Below are 14,872 nucleotides of genomic sequence, written 5' to 3' on the forward strand. Positions count from 1 at the left end.
GTTGGCTAAAATAAACTAAATTTTACCTAACTCAACTAAAAACTAATTTCAAAATTACTAAAAACTAAAAAATTTCAAAGTTTGCTAAAATAAACTAAATTTTACCAAACTTAACTAAAAACAAAAACTAAAAATTACTAAATACTAAACAATTTTCAAAGTTGGCTAAAATAAACTAAATTTTACCTAACTCAACTAAAAACTAATTTCAAAATTACTAAAAAATAAAAATTTTAAAGTTTGCTAAAATAAACTAAATTTTACCAAACTTAACTAAAAACAAAATTTCTAAAAACTAAACAATTTTTAAAGATGGATAAAATAAACTAAATTTTACCTAACTCAACTAAAAACTAATTTTAAAATTACTAAAAAATAAAAATTTTAAAGTTTGCTAAAATAAACTAAATTTTACCAAACTTAACTAAAAACAAAATTTCTAAAAACTAAACAATTTTTAAAGTTGGCTAAAATAAACTAAATTTTACCTAACTCAACTAAAAACTAATTTCAAAATCACTAAAAACTAAAAAATTTCAAAGTTTGCTAAAATAAACTAAATTTTACCAAACTTAACTAAAAACAAAAACTAAAAATTACTAAATACTAAACAATTTTTAAAGTTGGCTAAAATAAACTAAATTTTACCTAACTCAACTAAAAACTAATTTCAAAATTACTAAAAACTAAACAATTTTTAAAGTTGGCTAAAATAAACTAAATTTTACCTAACTCAACTCTTATAATTACTTGATAAGAATTGATGGTGTCTTGTGTGACTACAACCATTTCTGAAAACATTTACTTGATTTCGATCTATTACCGCCTTGTTCAAAATGTCCCAAAAAACATTAGATATACCTAAAGTGACAGTGAGTTTGTGTCGTGGTTGCAAATTAAAAGTGGATAAAGCTGTTTGTTGTCCAAACTGCAATACACCATACCATCCCAGTTGTGTAAAAAAGGTTAAAATAATGGACAATGGTGGTTATAAGCCTTGCTGCGGCCCTGCTTCATCAAGGTCTCCTTCCCCAACTACAAGTCTCGATTCGAATGATACTTTTCTCCATCCCTCTCTTTCAAAAGAAGACTCTGTCGACCGCCTCGCTAAACAAATGACTGAGTCAACTCGTACTATGATGGAAGGTATAAACAGATTGGAAATTTCTGTTTCCCAAGCAAATCAATCTTTATCATTGTTGCAATCAGATTTCCTAGAATACGGCAGAAGACTGAATACAGTTAAGTGCATTGTTTCCGATATTGAATCCAGCGTTACTTTAACATCTGAACGTGTAGACGATATGGAGATAAAAATTAGGGAATTGGAATCATCTTTGCCCCGAGACATAGAAACAGCTGATTCCCTACTTGGTGAGTTTGAGGATAGACAGAGAAGGAAGTCCAACCTTATAATTTTTGGTTTAAAAGAACCACTTGATAATAATCTTTCTTATGATACAGACGTGGATAGAAGTAATAGTTTAGACATTACTAAATCAATTATACCTGATTCCTGCATGTATAAGCCAGAAAATATAAAAATTTCAAGACTAGGTATTTTTTCCCAGGCACGCACCAACCCAAGACCTCTGAAAATAATGTGTGGCTCTCAGGAGATCGCTTCTCTAATTCTTTCAACATGCAGAAAGTTAAAGAAACAACATCCCCCCACCGATCTCTTGTGTTTACCACGGACAAAACAGTGCGACAACAACAGGAATACAGAGATGTTAAGACCATATTAAACGACCGCATCAAGGCAGGAGAAACAAATCTCAAAATTCGTTTCTACAAAGGAATACCGAAAATAATATCAGTTTGAATTTATCATCGATTAAACCTAATAATTTTCTCAAGTTTAATATTAATGTTTTCTATCAAAATGTGCGTGGATTGAATACTAAATTTTCTCAATTAGAATCCTTCCCAGACTATTCGTTATATGACATTTTAGCACTATCTGAGACTTGGCTCTCCAACGATGTTAACTCCAGTGATCTTTTTCCCCTACACAATTTCAATGTTTATCGACATGATAGACCCGACCGTAGAGGGGGAGGTGTCTTATTAGCAGTTAAATCGCATATTTTCGTATCACCTATTGACATTTCTATTCCCTTAAGCCTTCTAAACAAAGTTAACGTTTCAGGCGTTAGATTGATTAAGCACAATGTTAATGTTGATATTATAGTACTTTACGTTCCCTCAAATTTATCAACTTACGAATATAATGATTTTTTTGATAATTTAAAATTACAAAGCCATAAATTCTCACAAAATATTATATTTATAGGCGACTTTAATGCTCCAAATTTTTGTAAATATTTTGATCAGTCTAATCGAATCTCAAAATTACATCTAGCGGACAATAAAATTGACATATTACTCAACTTTGTAAATTTTTTCAATGTCAATCTCTATAAAGGTACATGTAATAAGCATGGCACTTTTCTTGATTTAATTTTAACAAACTTAAACTGCGAAGCTGACAGTCCCCCTACCCCCTTAGTTTATGAAGATCATTATCATCCAGCTATTTCTGTCTCCTTTACTATCTCTTCTTCTTATTCTAATATCAATGATACACTTCCTGCTAGTATTAACCCTCGTTTTAATTTTAAAAAAGGCAATTACCCCATGATTTATTCTGAACTTGCATCTTGGGACTGGTCGATAATAAGGGATATGGGTAGCATTGATGAGGCTTGCCATTTTTTGGAAGAAAAAATTTTGGAATTATTTAAAAACCATATTCCATATTTTACTGACGACATTTATAAACACAAGTTTCCTATATGGTACACTCCTGACTTAATTAATGACATAAAATTAAAAAAATCAACTTTTCAAAAATTTCGAAAAAGTAAAAATCTAAAACTTAAAGAACAACTATTAATTCTAACGTCTAGTATAAAAAAAAGAATTAATGAAAAACAGAAAAAATTTTACAATGACTTAGAAACACAATACCACTCTAACCCAAACTCTTTTTGGAAACACATTAATTCAGGAAAAAAAATAATCGAATTCCAAATTTAATGTCACTCAATAATGAGTCTTTTGACAATTACCAGGATATTGTTAATGTTTTTGCCAACTTTTTCTCTAGTGTATATATACCCTCTACTACAAACACTAACAGTATCACAACAACCTTAAATACTCATCCTACTGACAATTTCCAACTACATCCATCCGAAGTATCTAATGCCATGAAATCCTTAAATACAAAAAATACGTCTGGCATACATGATATTCCAAGTTTTTTTCTTAGGTCATGTTCTTCCATATTGCATGAACCATTATGTTATCTTTACAACAAAATGTTATCCACGGGTGAGTTTCCCCATGCCTGGAAATTCACTAAAATCGTACCAATTTTCAAATCAGGTGACAAATCACTGATAAAAAATTATAGACCAATTTCAATTATAACAAACTTTGCGAAGATCTTTGAGAGGTCTATTATTAACCAAAAGTCTTTCCCTTTTAATTCCATAGTTGCTCACCAACAGCATGGCTGCATTGATAAAAGATCTACTATTTCTAACTTGCTTAGCATAACTCAACATATCAATGAGGCCATTGCTGGAGGAGATCAGCTGGATGTTATTTATACTGATTTCTCAAAGGCTTTCGACAGTGTTGACCATAACCTTTTATTTTCAAAACTATATGACCTGAATATACCCTATAGTTTAATCACCCTATTGCAATCCTACCTCACACAAAGACCTAATTTTGTTCAATACAATGGATATTCTTCCCCTCCTTTCACACCTTCCTCTGGAATTCCACAAGGATCTGTTTTAAGCTCATTCTTATTTAATCTTTTTATTAACGATGTAGCTAACCTATTGCCAACAGAAACTCTCTTTTATGTTGATGATCTTAAAATTTTCAAAAGAATTATTACGGAAGATGATACATTTTTCCTACAATCTTGTTTAAAGATCTTTGAAGATTGGTGCTTTGACCATCATCTTAAATTGAATCTAGATAAGTGCCATGTTGTTACTTTTGCGAGAAATAAAACTCCAATTTATTATAACTACTCCATCAATAAAATTAACCTGTCTAGAACGGACTCAATTGTTGATCTAGGTATAACTTTCAATTCTAATTTAAATTTTAAAGATCACATTAGAAATTTGGAATTAAATGCTTCTAAGGCCTTAGGGTGTTTATACCGAAATACCAAGAATTTCAGAAACCTTAACACACTAATCCTTTTATTTAAAACTTTTATTTTATCTAAATTTAATTATGCCCCTTGCATTTGGAATCCTTCTTTTGATAAATATATAACTTCACTTGAAAAGATTCAAAAAGGGTATCTGAAGTTCTTGACCTTTCGAAGAACTGGTTGTTATCCACCACAAGGTTCTGATTACCTCATATTATGTAAAAATTTTAATTTTCTTACTTTAGCTGAAAGACGCTTTATAAACCAATGTATAACCATTTACAAATTAATTAACTATTCCATTGACTCCGCTTATTTGTTATCTTTAATAAAATTTAAATTACCTAGACTGTCCTCTAGACTCAACCAACCTTTCGTTTTGTCAACTCCGCGATCCGCGATAGGTTTTTCAGCACCAATGTACCAAATGTGTGATCAGATTAACAATATGTGTATTCACAGTGATATAGACCTTGATATATTTAATATGTCATTAACTAAATTTAAAACTGCAGTTACTTTGTATATACTATCTAAAAGATAGTTTTTTCTCCTTATTTTTTGTTTATCTATTTTTATAGTTTAAATTCTACGATTTATTTTGTACACTACAATGTAATACCCTTTAATGGTTTTCTAACCGTGGGTTTGATAATTTTGCAAATAAATAAAAAAAAAAAAAAAAAACTAATTTCAAAATTACTAAAAAATAAAAATTTTAAAGTTGGCTAAAATAAACTAAATTTTACCTAACTCAACTAAAAACTAATTTCAAAATTACTAAAAACTAAACAATTTTAAAAGTTTACTAAAATAAACTAAATTTTACTAAACTAAACAAAAAAAATGAAAATTATAAAAAAAAGAAAAACAATTTTGAAACTTTAATAAAATAAAGTAAATTTTACTAAACTAAACAAAAAAAAAAGAAAATTATTTTTAAAAAAAACTAAACAATTTTAAATGCTTACTAAAATAAACTAAATTTTACTAGACTAAGCTAAAAACAAAAAAAAACAAAAATTTTACTAAATAACGAAACAAATTTTAAAGTTTACTAAAATTAATTAAATTTTACTGAACTATACAAAAAACAAAAATGAAAATTAGTAAAAACTGAACAATTTTAAAAGTCTACAGAAAACTAAATTTTACTAAAAACGGAATGCTTATTTAAAAACTAAAAATTTAAACAAACTACAAATTTTTTTTTCTATAAAGCCTACTAAACGCTGAAAATTAAACTATTTACATTTAATGAATGATTTATTGTACTAAAACTAATTTTCGTTGTCAGTAAAAATAAAATATATTCCAAAAAAATAAACAAAAAAAAAGTATCTTTTTATAATTTATATGAAACTTCAGTACTGAATAAAAAATAAAAATTTCATAATTTTTAGAAAATTTGTAAAATAATGATTTTAGAATCACAATACCAAGATGCAGTATTAAATTATAAATCAATCATATATAGTCAAAAAAAATGAAAAAGAAAAAGAAAAAATTTTTTTTTATAGAAATGCAAACACAAGAAAATAAAACTAATTTTTTTTTAGAATGGGTAATATCAGTACTGATATTAAAATAACGATTCCGGGAAAATTCAAATGATTAATATGATTTTTCAAAGTAAAATAAACGCATATATTAAAAATATTGATACATTAACTATTCGATTCTTATATCATATTTTAATTATTTCTTTTTACGAAATTTTAAATAATCAATTACGATTCATTTATTTCAATTTAATAAAAAATTTTTACAACTAATTATTTCCATATAATCCATTTCAACCTATTCATATAATTTTAATTTCTAGATAAAGATGATTCTTTTGTATTTCAAAGAAAAACAAATTTTTTTTCCTCCTCTCTTGAAATAAAAGAAATTTAATACAAAATAGAAACAGTCAATTCGGAAATTGTATAAGATAATATAATTTTGTGTTTAATATAAAAGACAAATAATGCGTATTAAATATGAATACATAATTTTATTAATATAAATATTTAAAATAATTAGTTATTATTTTGTTTTAAACACCGTGATAGCTTTCTGCATTTATGAAAAAGTCCTGCATATCCTAAAATATCAGCATTCATAAATTAAGGTTCATTTTCTTTTTATCGCGTAGCAATGCTTGTAATAAATAATTCTTCTGTTATTTTGATTATTTATTTGTATTTGTGTTCTCAAGTTTAATAAGGTATTTTTTTTCCTCTTGTAATAATTAATTGTAAGTAAATAGTTTGTGCAGGCAAGGTTGCATTTGTTAATAAATAAAGTTTCAACTACTTTCAGACACAACATAAAGTTTGTGCAGGCAAGGTTGCATTTGTTAATAAATAAAGTTTCAATTACTTTCAGACACAACATAAAGTTTGTGCAGGCAAGGTTGCATTTATATACAAATAAAGTTTCAATTACTTTCAGACACAACGTAAATTACAAATTTAAAACAAAAATTATTTTATTCAAATTGAATATTTTGAAATGGAAAAATAAAAAAAACGAACAGTTCAAACTTTTGATAAATTCGTATTCAATAAATTGTAATAATATGAGGATATAATTGATTAATGAGCTAAATTAAAAAGAAATTAAATAAATGTTTCTTGTTTCATTTAAATTTATTTTATATACACGTTTTTTTATGAGATTCAGAGGATGACTTTTAATATGATTTTTATATTACTTTTTTTTATTTTATATTAATCTACAATATACATATAAATTTAAAAAAATGTAGGTCAAGGAAAACCTTTTAATATTATATAAATTCACAAATATAAATAAAAATCTGTAAGGAACCAATGAAGAACAATCATCACAATTTTTAACAAGGAATACAAAAACTTACAACACAAATCATCATTTAACATTGGAGAATAAATTGTCTGAACCGCGTAAACGTCAAATGTTTAAAATAATTATTGTTAAAATTTTCTTCTTATTATAATGTCAAATTTGAAAAAAAATCCACTTTTTTTTTGCTATACAAACATTACATTTTTTAAATCATGTTATAAAAGTTTAGAATGCATATGTTCCAGATAAAATTTATTTTTATATTATCATTATTATTAACTTAAATTCATACTAACTAAGAATATCATCACTGTCTACAACACTAATTTTCCTTCGAATTTTTATAGAATATATACAAATTTAAAAGATATAATTTAATGTATACGTCCAATTTTATCGAATATTAAATCTATATGTTAACAATAATGCTCATTCAATTGCGACTTGAAACAAATTATTACTGGAAGATAAATTATTTATATTTTCAAATACCAATCAACGATTTATTTATGTTCTTTATATATTTATATATATTTGTAAGGTCCAAGTTACAGTGCAGTAGTTGTAACAGAGGTGACTCAGATAGTCAAATGTGTATCTGTTGAAATAAAGGTTCAACATGGAGGAACGTGTTACATAGAAGTTGAAGTGAGCAGAAATAATGGATCTTACTACCTGATATCAAGGACACTCATCTGGAAGATCATGGGAATAGAAGTTAAGTGTAACTTATACCATCATACCACAAAATCATCGAAAAATACTACAAAATCCTAACTTCATTTGTGGAAATACAAACACCTGCTGTACTTGTACCAGCATCATCAAATACTTTGGAATATATTAACCAGTAATTTATATTCCAAAGAGAAGTTTAAATTTTTGCGGGAATAAATGAAGTTTCTCGTAAAACAACCGTCTATACTCAACGACTCGGCCAAATCAATGAGAGGACAACCAGTACTATCTTCAAGTGAAGGCGTTATAGGACTCTTTTCAACAAAGAAGTAGTCGAGAAATTGCAGAAAATTCCTGGGATGAGCTGTGGCATGCATTCCCTATTTGTGAGCACAGTCAATGCAGAAGTTGTACCAGTTTTTATCGTCTCTTAATATATTAAAATGATAGAAAACTCCACAATCTATAGATGTCCGATGAACAAATTAGGAGCCATCTGTAGTTCTACAACCCATCATTCAGTGCGACTGATGTCAACCACCAAATTTTAATCAAGAACGTCAACAACAATCGTATCAACAAGATCAAACTAAAACTACACTATACTCTATATTATCACACCTACTTCAGAGAAAACTACATCTATTGAAGTCAAATATTCCAAAGGATTCTTCAACCTTTTTTTTATACGATACCATTTGTCTGCATGTGTCAGTTCTCAAACAACGAAACCTAAACTGGGATACCTAATAATCAAAATATTAAAACATATGTACATTCTGTGGTCGCTTCTCCGATATCACTTTGTTACTATCTATAAGCAACCATTTAACTATGGGGGTGTGACGTCAGAATTAATTTTCTTCCTCCTAAATTTTTTTCTCATTATTTTAATTTTTCTTTCTGGTTTGATAAACTTGAAAAAAAGTTTAGAGAGTTTAAAATTTGTTTCTGAAAATAACAAATATTGATTTCTCTCGAAGAAAGAATTTTTGTCAAATATCATATTAAGATTTTCAAAGAGAAAAATCAATATTTGTTAGCAAATAGATTTAAAAATGCGTTACTTATTTGGAAACCATAGAGCGATCTCATAGTAGAAAAATCTGGACCCTTCAGTCTAAATTTGCGTGGACAGATCCCGGCGCAAGATAATGATCGGTTGACGGCAAAGCGGGAAAAACCCAAAATTCGCCTGTTTAATGACTTTCTCTTATTTTTGTAAAAATTATGTTAAAAATAAATTTTGTGTTTTTCTTGTTTTTGCAACAATTATTAATTTATTACATGAGGAAAATATTAATTTTTAAACCAATTTTTTTATTATTATTTACTCTTTATGCGATTTCATTTATTTAATAAGATTTGAATTTTCTTTTAATTTATCTTTCTCTCTCTTACTCATAAGTACCAAACGATCAATTAAATTTATAAACATTTAAATAATTGAAATTTCTTTCTTTATTAACAATAAAGTTTAAAATTTAATTAAACAATCGTTACCTTTAATAAATATATTCAATAAAATATTAATTTTATTCATGATTTCTATTCGTGTGTAAAATAAATTCTAAAATAAATTAGAAATTACTAATTAGGAAAATTCAATTATTTAATTGTTTAAATAATATATTATTAAAAATTTAGAACTTTAATAATCCTTTGACTAATTTCAACATGGCAAAATAATAAAATTGTTTAAATTAATGATAAATGCTAATTTACTAAATTTTGTAAAAATAAAATGTTTAATACTAATACTCTACAAAATTAAGATTTAAACAATTTTAATTTAAAATGATGAAATTAAATTAGTTCTAATAATTCACAAAATTTCAAATTTAGTTACTAAAATTAGTAATATACAAATATTCGATCATTTTTAATAATAAATACTAATTGTAATCAAAATAAGAAATTACTGTATATTTTAAGGCTTACTGTAAATAATTTAAGTTAACTAATTTTAAATTGTTTGTTAAAAATTGTACTAATTTTTATATAAGATTTTTATTCGATTTAATCGTAAAATCTTTGATAATTTTGCAAAAAGGTTGAATTTTAAAACTTTGAATTTTACGGAAAACCTAACAGTGTCTCCATCTTTTGAAAAAACTCTAAAGTTTTATCCCACTCTAAAGATTTTTAAATTTAAACGCCCACGTAAATTTTGGCAACTATCGGAGGGACGAAACTAAGGGTCCCAATCATAAGACCCTCGATAATGAGATTTTACGCCTCTTTCTTTTTTTATTCGACAAAACCGAATTTTGCCATGCCCATACTCTTCCACTAGAAAATTTAACCCCCAATTTGGAAAACTTTAGAGGGGACAAGACTATAAAAATTTGAACTCTTGGAAAAGGACTCACTCTCTTACGCACTTCTTTATTCTTCTTCTTCTTCATTTTTTTTTCAATTTACACACTACTTTTTTTACACTCTACACACTTTTCTTTTTATCAATTACAACTACAATAACTTCTTTTTTTACTACTCATCAACACAACAACACACTCAACTTTGAATTTTTAAGAATAACTACTCTCATTTCTTCTAATACCAAGTTTTAAAAAGTCAAACAAGTTTTTGACAAGTTTTAACAAGTTTTTCAAACTTTTACAAATTTTAAAAAGTCATTTTTACATGACAAGTTTTTGACAAGTTTTTGACAAGTTTTAAAAAGTCAAACAAGTTTTCTACAAGTTCAACAAGTTTTAAAAAGTTTTCAACAAGTTTTTCAAAGTTCAACAAGTTTAAAAAAAAAAGTTAAACAAGTTTTGACAAATTTTACAAAGTCAAAATACTTTAAAAATTTCTACAATCTACAAAAAAAAATCTTGAGGAGAAATTATCAAAGATTGAACGACTAAATATATTGCTGCCTATTCTGTTTGCCGAAAAATTCAAATTACAACAATAAAAGTAAGTTTAATGAATAAATGTTATAAAATTAATTAATTCGTTTACATTCATTCATTTTCTTTTTTTACACAAGTTTACTTTCTTCTACTCTTTACATTTTTTTTCGTCTGAAATAGAAACTTGTTAAACCGAGTTTCAAGATGACAATTTTGAATAGGGAAAACGCGCGGTATTGATATGTATAGTTGCTAACCTTATTTTATTAAGCGCGTAGGCTATACATTTTCAATTCTCTTCCGTTAGCTTCTTTTCTTCTTTCTTTTAAACTTCCTTTTTTTTAATACTCAAATTTAAGATAATTTAATTAATCAAGGTTTAGACTAAAAGTTTCCCGAACTATTGGACTTTAGAGTCTAGGTTCAAATATCTAGTTAATAATTATTATTAACTATTTTTTTAACTATGTTATATCTTCAGACGTAACAGTACTTTCAATATAAAATAAAACTAGAAAATTTTTTAGAATGTTAAAATAATTATTTCTAGTGGTTATTTATTTACTTTTCTTGATTTTTAATTATAATTAATCCCAAAATATTTTAAAAACTGTATTTAAATTATCAATAATTTTTATGACATTTTGAAAACACTTTTGAAACTTTTGAAAAAACTGTTTTCATATTAGTAATCAGCAACCCCAAAAACCCCTCATACCCACTTCTGTGCAAATTAAATTATTTTTTAAATTTTCATCCGCCATATTGGATCTGCCATTTAGAATTTTTGAAATCCGACTTCAGAATCATAATCAGCTACCCCAAAAACCCATAAATATCCAATGCTGCGGAAATCCATTAATTTTTTAAAATTTCGTCCTCCATATTGGATCTGCCATTTTGAATTTTAAAAAACTAATATCATATTCGTAATCAGCGACCTCAAGATACCGATTGATGTGAAAATCTAACTGTTTGAAAAATCTATGCATTTAGAAACATTTTCTTGGGGTTAAACTCATACACAGGGAGGTTAACAATGTGTAGAAATGAGTATCGCAAGATTTTTTATACTATTTGATCAATACACAAGACAATGAAATTAATTTCAAGAATGTGCCTTGAAAACAAAATTAAGTTTTCCAATACCTAGAAGTTTAAAAGTTCTAGGGATATACCCATTTACATGTATTTAGAAAAATATTGCAGAAATATGCATGGCAACTAATGAAAATTGGTAGTAATATTTCTCGTATTCTCATACTTTAAGGATTATACTTAATATTAACTATGCAGTAAGTACGGCTAATTATTTTCTAAGCCTTTTGAAATGTACGCAAATCTCATCTATTTTGCCCCAAGGTTGCGGATTTTCAAATTTAACATATATTTTAAGCTGTTCAGGAACTTTACAAGTTGTAGTATGTGTAAATATTTTATACAAAAACAAATGTGTTAATAAAAAATATGTAGTTCAGAAGAACGTAAAATTCAAATTTAGAAATAGAATAAATATCAATCGAAATTAATAAGTAATTATACAAATTTTAATGCCTGTGTTCTCTTGTATAGTTTTAATATTTGTTAGTTAATTATTAAAAATTTTTCACTTTCTTTTTTACTGAATATTCAATAAAATCATTAATTTAGTTGTTTCACATAATATTCTGAATCAAGTAGCAATTACTAAAAAAAGATTTGCTTTTAATTTAAAAAAATTGTTAAGAAACTTATATTTAAATTGTAAATTTATTTAATGTTACAAATAACTAGAAAATTTTGATACATTTTCACAATTGAAATTATAACAACCGACAAAACTGTTCAACAAAAATTGTTTTTCACAAATATTAAATAACAATTTTTTCGTCTTTTAAATATATCGACAGAATATTTACAAAAAAAAATTCAAACTATTTTTACAAATCAGTAAATTAAAAAAATTGTTTTTAATATATTGAAAGTTGTTATTAAAAAATAATCTTATAAAAATGGAAAATATTCCAAATATCCTGTCGACATTTCCAATATCGAAATCGGGATTAATCATCTTGATGATTATCGTCGTTATTATCACGATCGCTACTCTCCGAAGATCGACTTAGACTTCGTGCTGGAGGAGTTTCCTGTCTCGTTTGTTGTCGCGGTTGACTTTGTGATCGTCGGCTTTTACTCCGGCTGCGTTCGCGTTCCTTATTATTCTTGATGGTCGATGTGCGCCTGGGAATTTCAACGTGCGCAGGACGATTTTCCTCGAGATCATGTTCGACATGCATACGTTCAATTGGTGGGGTTACTTTATTTGGACGTTTTTCATTTAATTCCTCCTCCATTTTCTTAAAACGTTTTTCATTATTCATTTTTTTAGTGCGAGCCAAAACTCCACGACGTTCCGGTTTCATGGTGACTTTTCGATTCGTCCTACGTTGACCGCCCACACGACGGCGAGAATTACGTAAGCGACGTGCGCCTCGTCCCCGTCGTCCACGACGCATGCGACGTGAACCCTTGCGACGCCTTCTTTTTCGCATACCCTTTTCTTCTGGAATTATAACGTATGGATTTACACCAAATGGATCAGGATTAAGAGTGTAGTGGCCATTGACCCTCCTTAGGATTCCATACTCCATTCCGCGTTTCAGAGCTGCATTCAGCTGAAAAAATATTTTTCATTAATTTTTTGATATTTAATTTAAAATTAATTTAAGTTTATTTTCTTAATTGTTAACTAAGTTAAGTTTAATTAAATTAAATTTGATTAATTTTCTTTATTTTCCAATATATTTTATTCCTCCATTATTACTAACATATTATTTATTAATTATTCTATATAATCTTCTAAGATGTTTTATTTTTCAATTCAATTAAATGTTCAAAACGTAATCACAAGTTTTACTTTTTTATTATTTTAATACTGGCACAAAAATTATTTATTGGAAAATTGTTTTGTAAAATTATTTAATTGTTGTTTATTAACTTGTCGAATTGATTTTCTTTTTATGTTTCATAATTCTATTTCAATTTGGGTGAATTTTTTTTATTTGAATTATTAAAGAAAGTAAGCAATAGCTAGACCCCCCCCCTCCCCCTTAAATGTTTACGTAATACTTAAATGGTCCCATAGAGGATTCATATATTTTCAGAAAATAATTAATTTTCTTTTGGAAAAATTATATATAATATGGAAAGAATATTTTTCTTAAAATTATGTTTAGAGTTCAATTAAAAAATTTTGTATTTTTCATTTAAGAAAAAAATATTATTTTACGTTATATAATTTAGTAATCAAAATATAAATAATGATATTTATAAATATGTGCACGAATATTGTAAACAAAATTATTTTTTTAGAAAAATTAATTGAAATATTTTAATTTAAAAAATTAATAATTTAATTTCAAATGTAATTTAAAGTTTAATTGAAATAAACTATTTAAACATTACAAACCTGACGTTGAATTGCAGCATCCCCTGCACGATGTTCTGACATGATGTAATTCATGATATCCTTAGAAGTTGATCCTCGAGTTTCCCGAAGACTTCGAATCGCCGAAACCACAAGGGATGAAATTTTTTGCATTGGTGGCCTCATAATTGATTTTTCCTTTTTTCTTCTCTTTATAAAAATTCCCGATTACAAATTGGCACAATGAAAAAAATTTTCTTGATGCTGATTCAAGTCTTGTATTTTTTTATAATGCAATTTTTTTATCAATTCCTGTGATAATAATTATTAAGATTCTTAAACTGGTTTGATATTAATTTGAATTATACAAAAAATTTGGAAGAAGACTTAAAATTAGAAAAAAAACTTCTAACGATGATTTAGTGCTAACGGTCCACAAACGAATAAAATTACTATTTGTTGATTTGCTGTCGTTTGTTACATGGTTGCTATGCTAAGTTGCCAATAATTCATTCAATTGTTTTAAACTTTGTTTCTTCTCTGTTTCATATAAAAAATAATTAAGAAATTACAAATTCAATTCCTAGAAAATAATTAAAACTGAAAATTTTCCACATTAATTATATATAATAATTTATAAAATAGTACATTACAAATTATTGTCAGTTTCATTAAAATTAATTTCAATTGCAGGAATTAATTTTTAGTCACTTCTTTAGTTAAAATTTGTAGTTAATTGTGATCATTTGTTTTTTCTCTCGTCCAGTTCTTGAGGAGAAGGATCCGATTATGTAAATGAGACAAAAACGGTTTTTAAGACACTCCAATTTATTGACTTAGATCTTTCTTTGTACACGATATAGCCGACTTAAAATTTTTTCCTTCTTCTGGCACAAGAGTCTTTGGTTTGCACATTGAATACTG

At 26.6% G+C, this 14,872-nt stretch overlaps 2 protein-coding genes across 2 annotated transcripts; one reads left to right on the forward strand and one right to left on the reverse strand.

Annotated features, from left to right (window-relative positions):
- The first annotated feature begins 1,130 nt into the window (after positions 1-1,130).
- Positions 1,131-1,945, forward strand: LOC122509086. Its single transcript, XM_043622846.1, has 2 exons — positions 1,131-1,374; positions 1,572-1,945. Exons 1-2 carry the CDS (start codon positions 1,137-1,139, stop codon positions 1,823-1,825), a joined length of 492 nt encoding a protein of 163 aa, XP_043478781.1. The 5' UTR covers positions 1,131-1,136; the 3' UTR covers positions 1,826-1,945.
- Positions 1,946-12,490: 10,545 nt separating this feature from the next.
- On the reverse strand, positions 12,491-14,373 carry LOC122509084 (splicing regulatory glutamine/lysine-rich protein 1-like). Its single transcript, XM_043622845.1, has 2 exons — positions 13,991-14,373; positions 12,491-13,196 (listed from the first exon to the last, which is right to left on the reverse strand). The coding sequence occupies exons 1-2, from the start codon at positions 14,132-14,134 to the stop codon at positions 12,585-12,587; spliced, it is 756 nt and encodes a 251-aa protein (XP_043478780.1). The 5' UTR covers positions 14,135-14,373; the 3' UTR covers positions 12,491-12,584.
- Positions 14,374-14,872: the final 499 nt, after the last annotated feature.

The sequence above is a fragment of the Leptopilina heterotoma genome, unplaced genomic scaffold, assembly GCF_015476425.1.
Source record: "Leptopilina heterotoma isolate Lh14 unplaced genomic scaffold, ASM1547642v1 Lhet_597, whole genome shotgun sequence".
Lineage (NCBI taxonomy): Eukaryota > Metazoa > Arthropoda > Insecta > Hymenoptera > Figitidae > Leptopilina > Leptopilina heterotoma.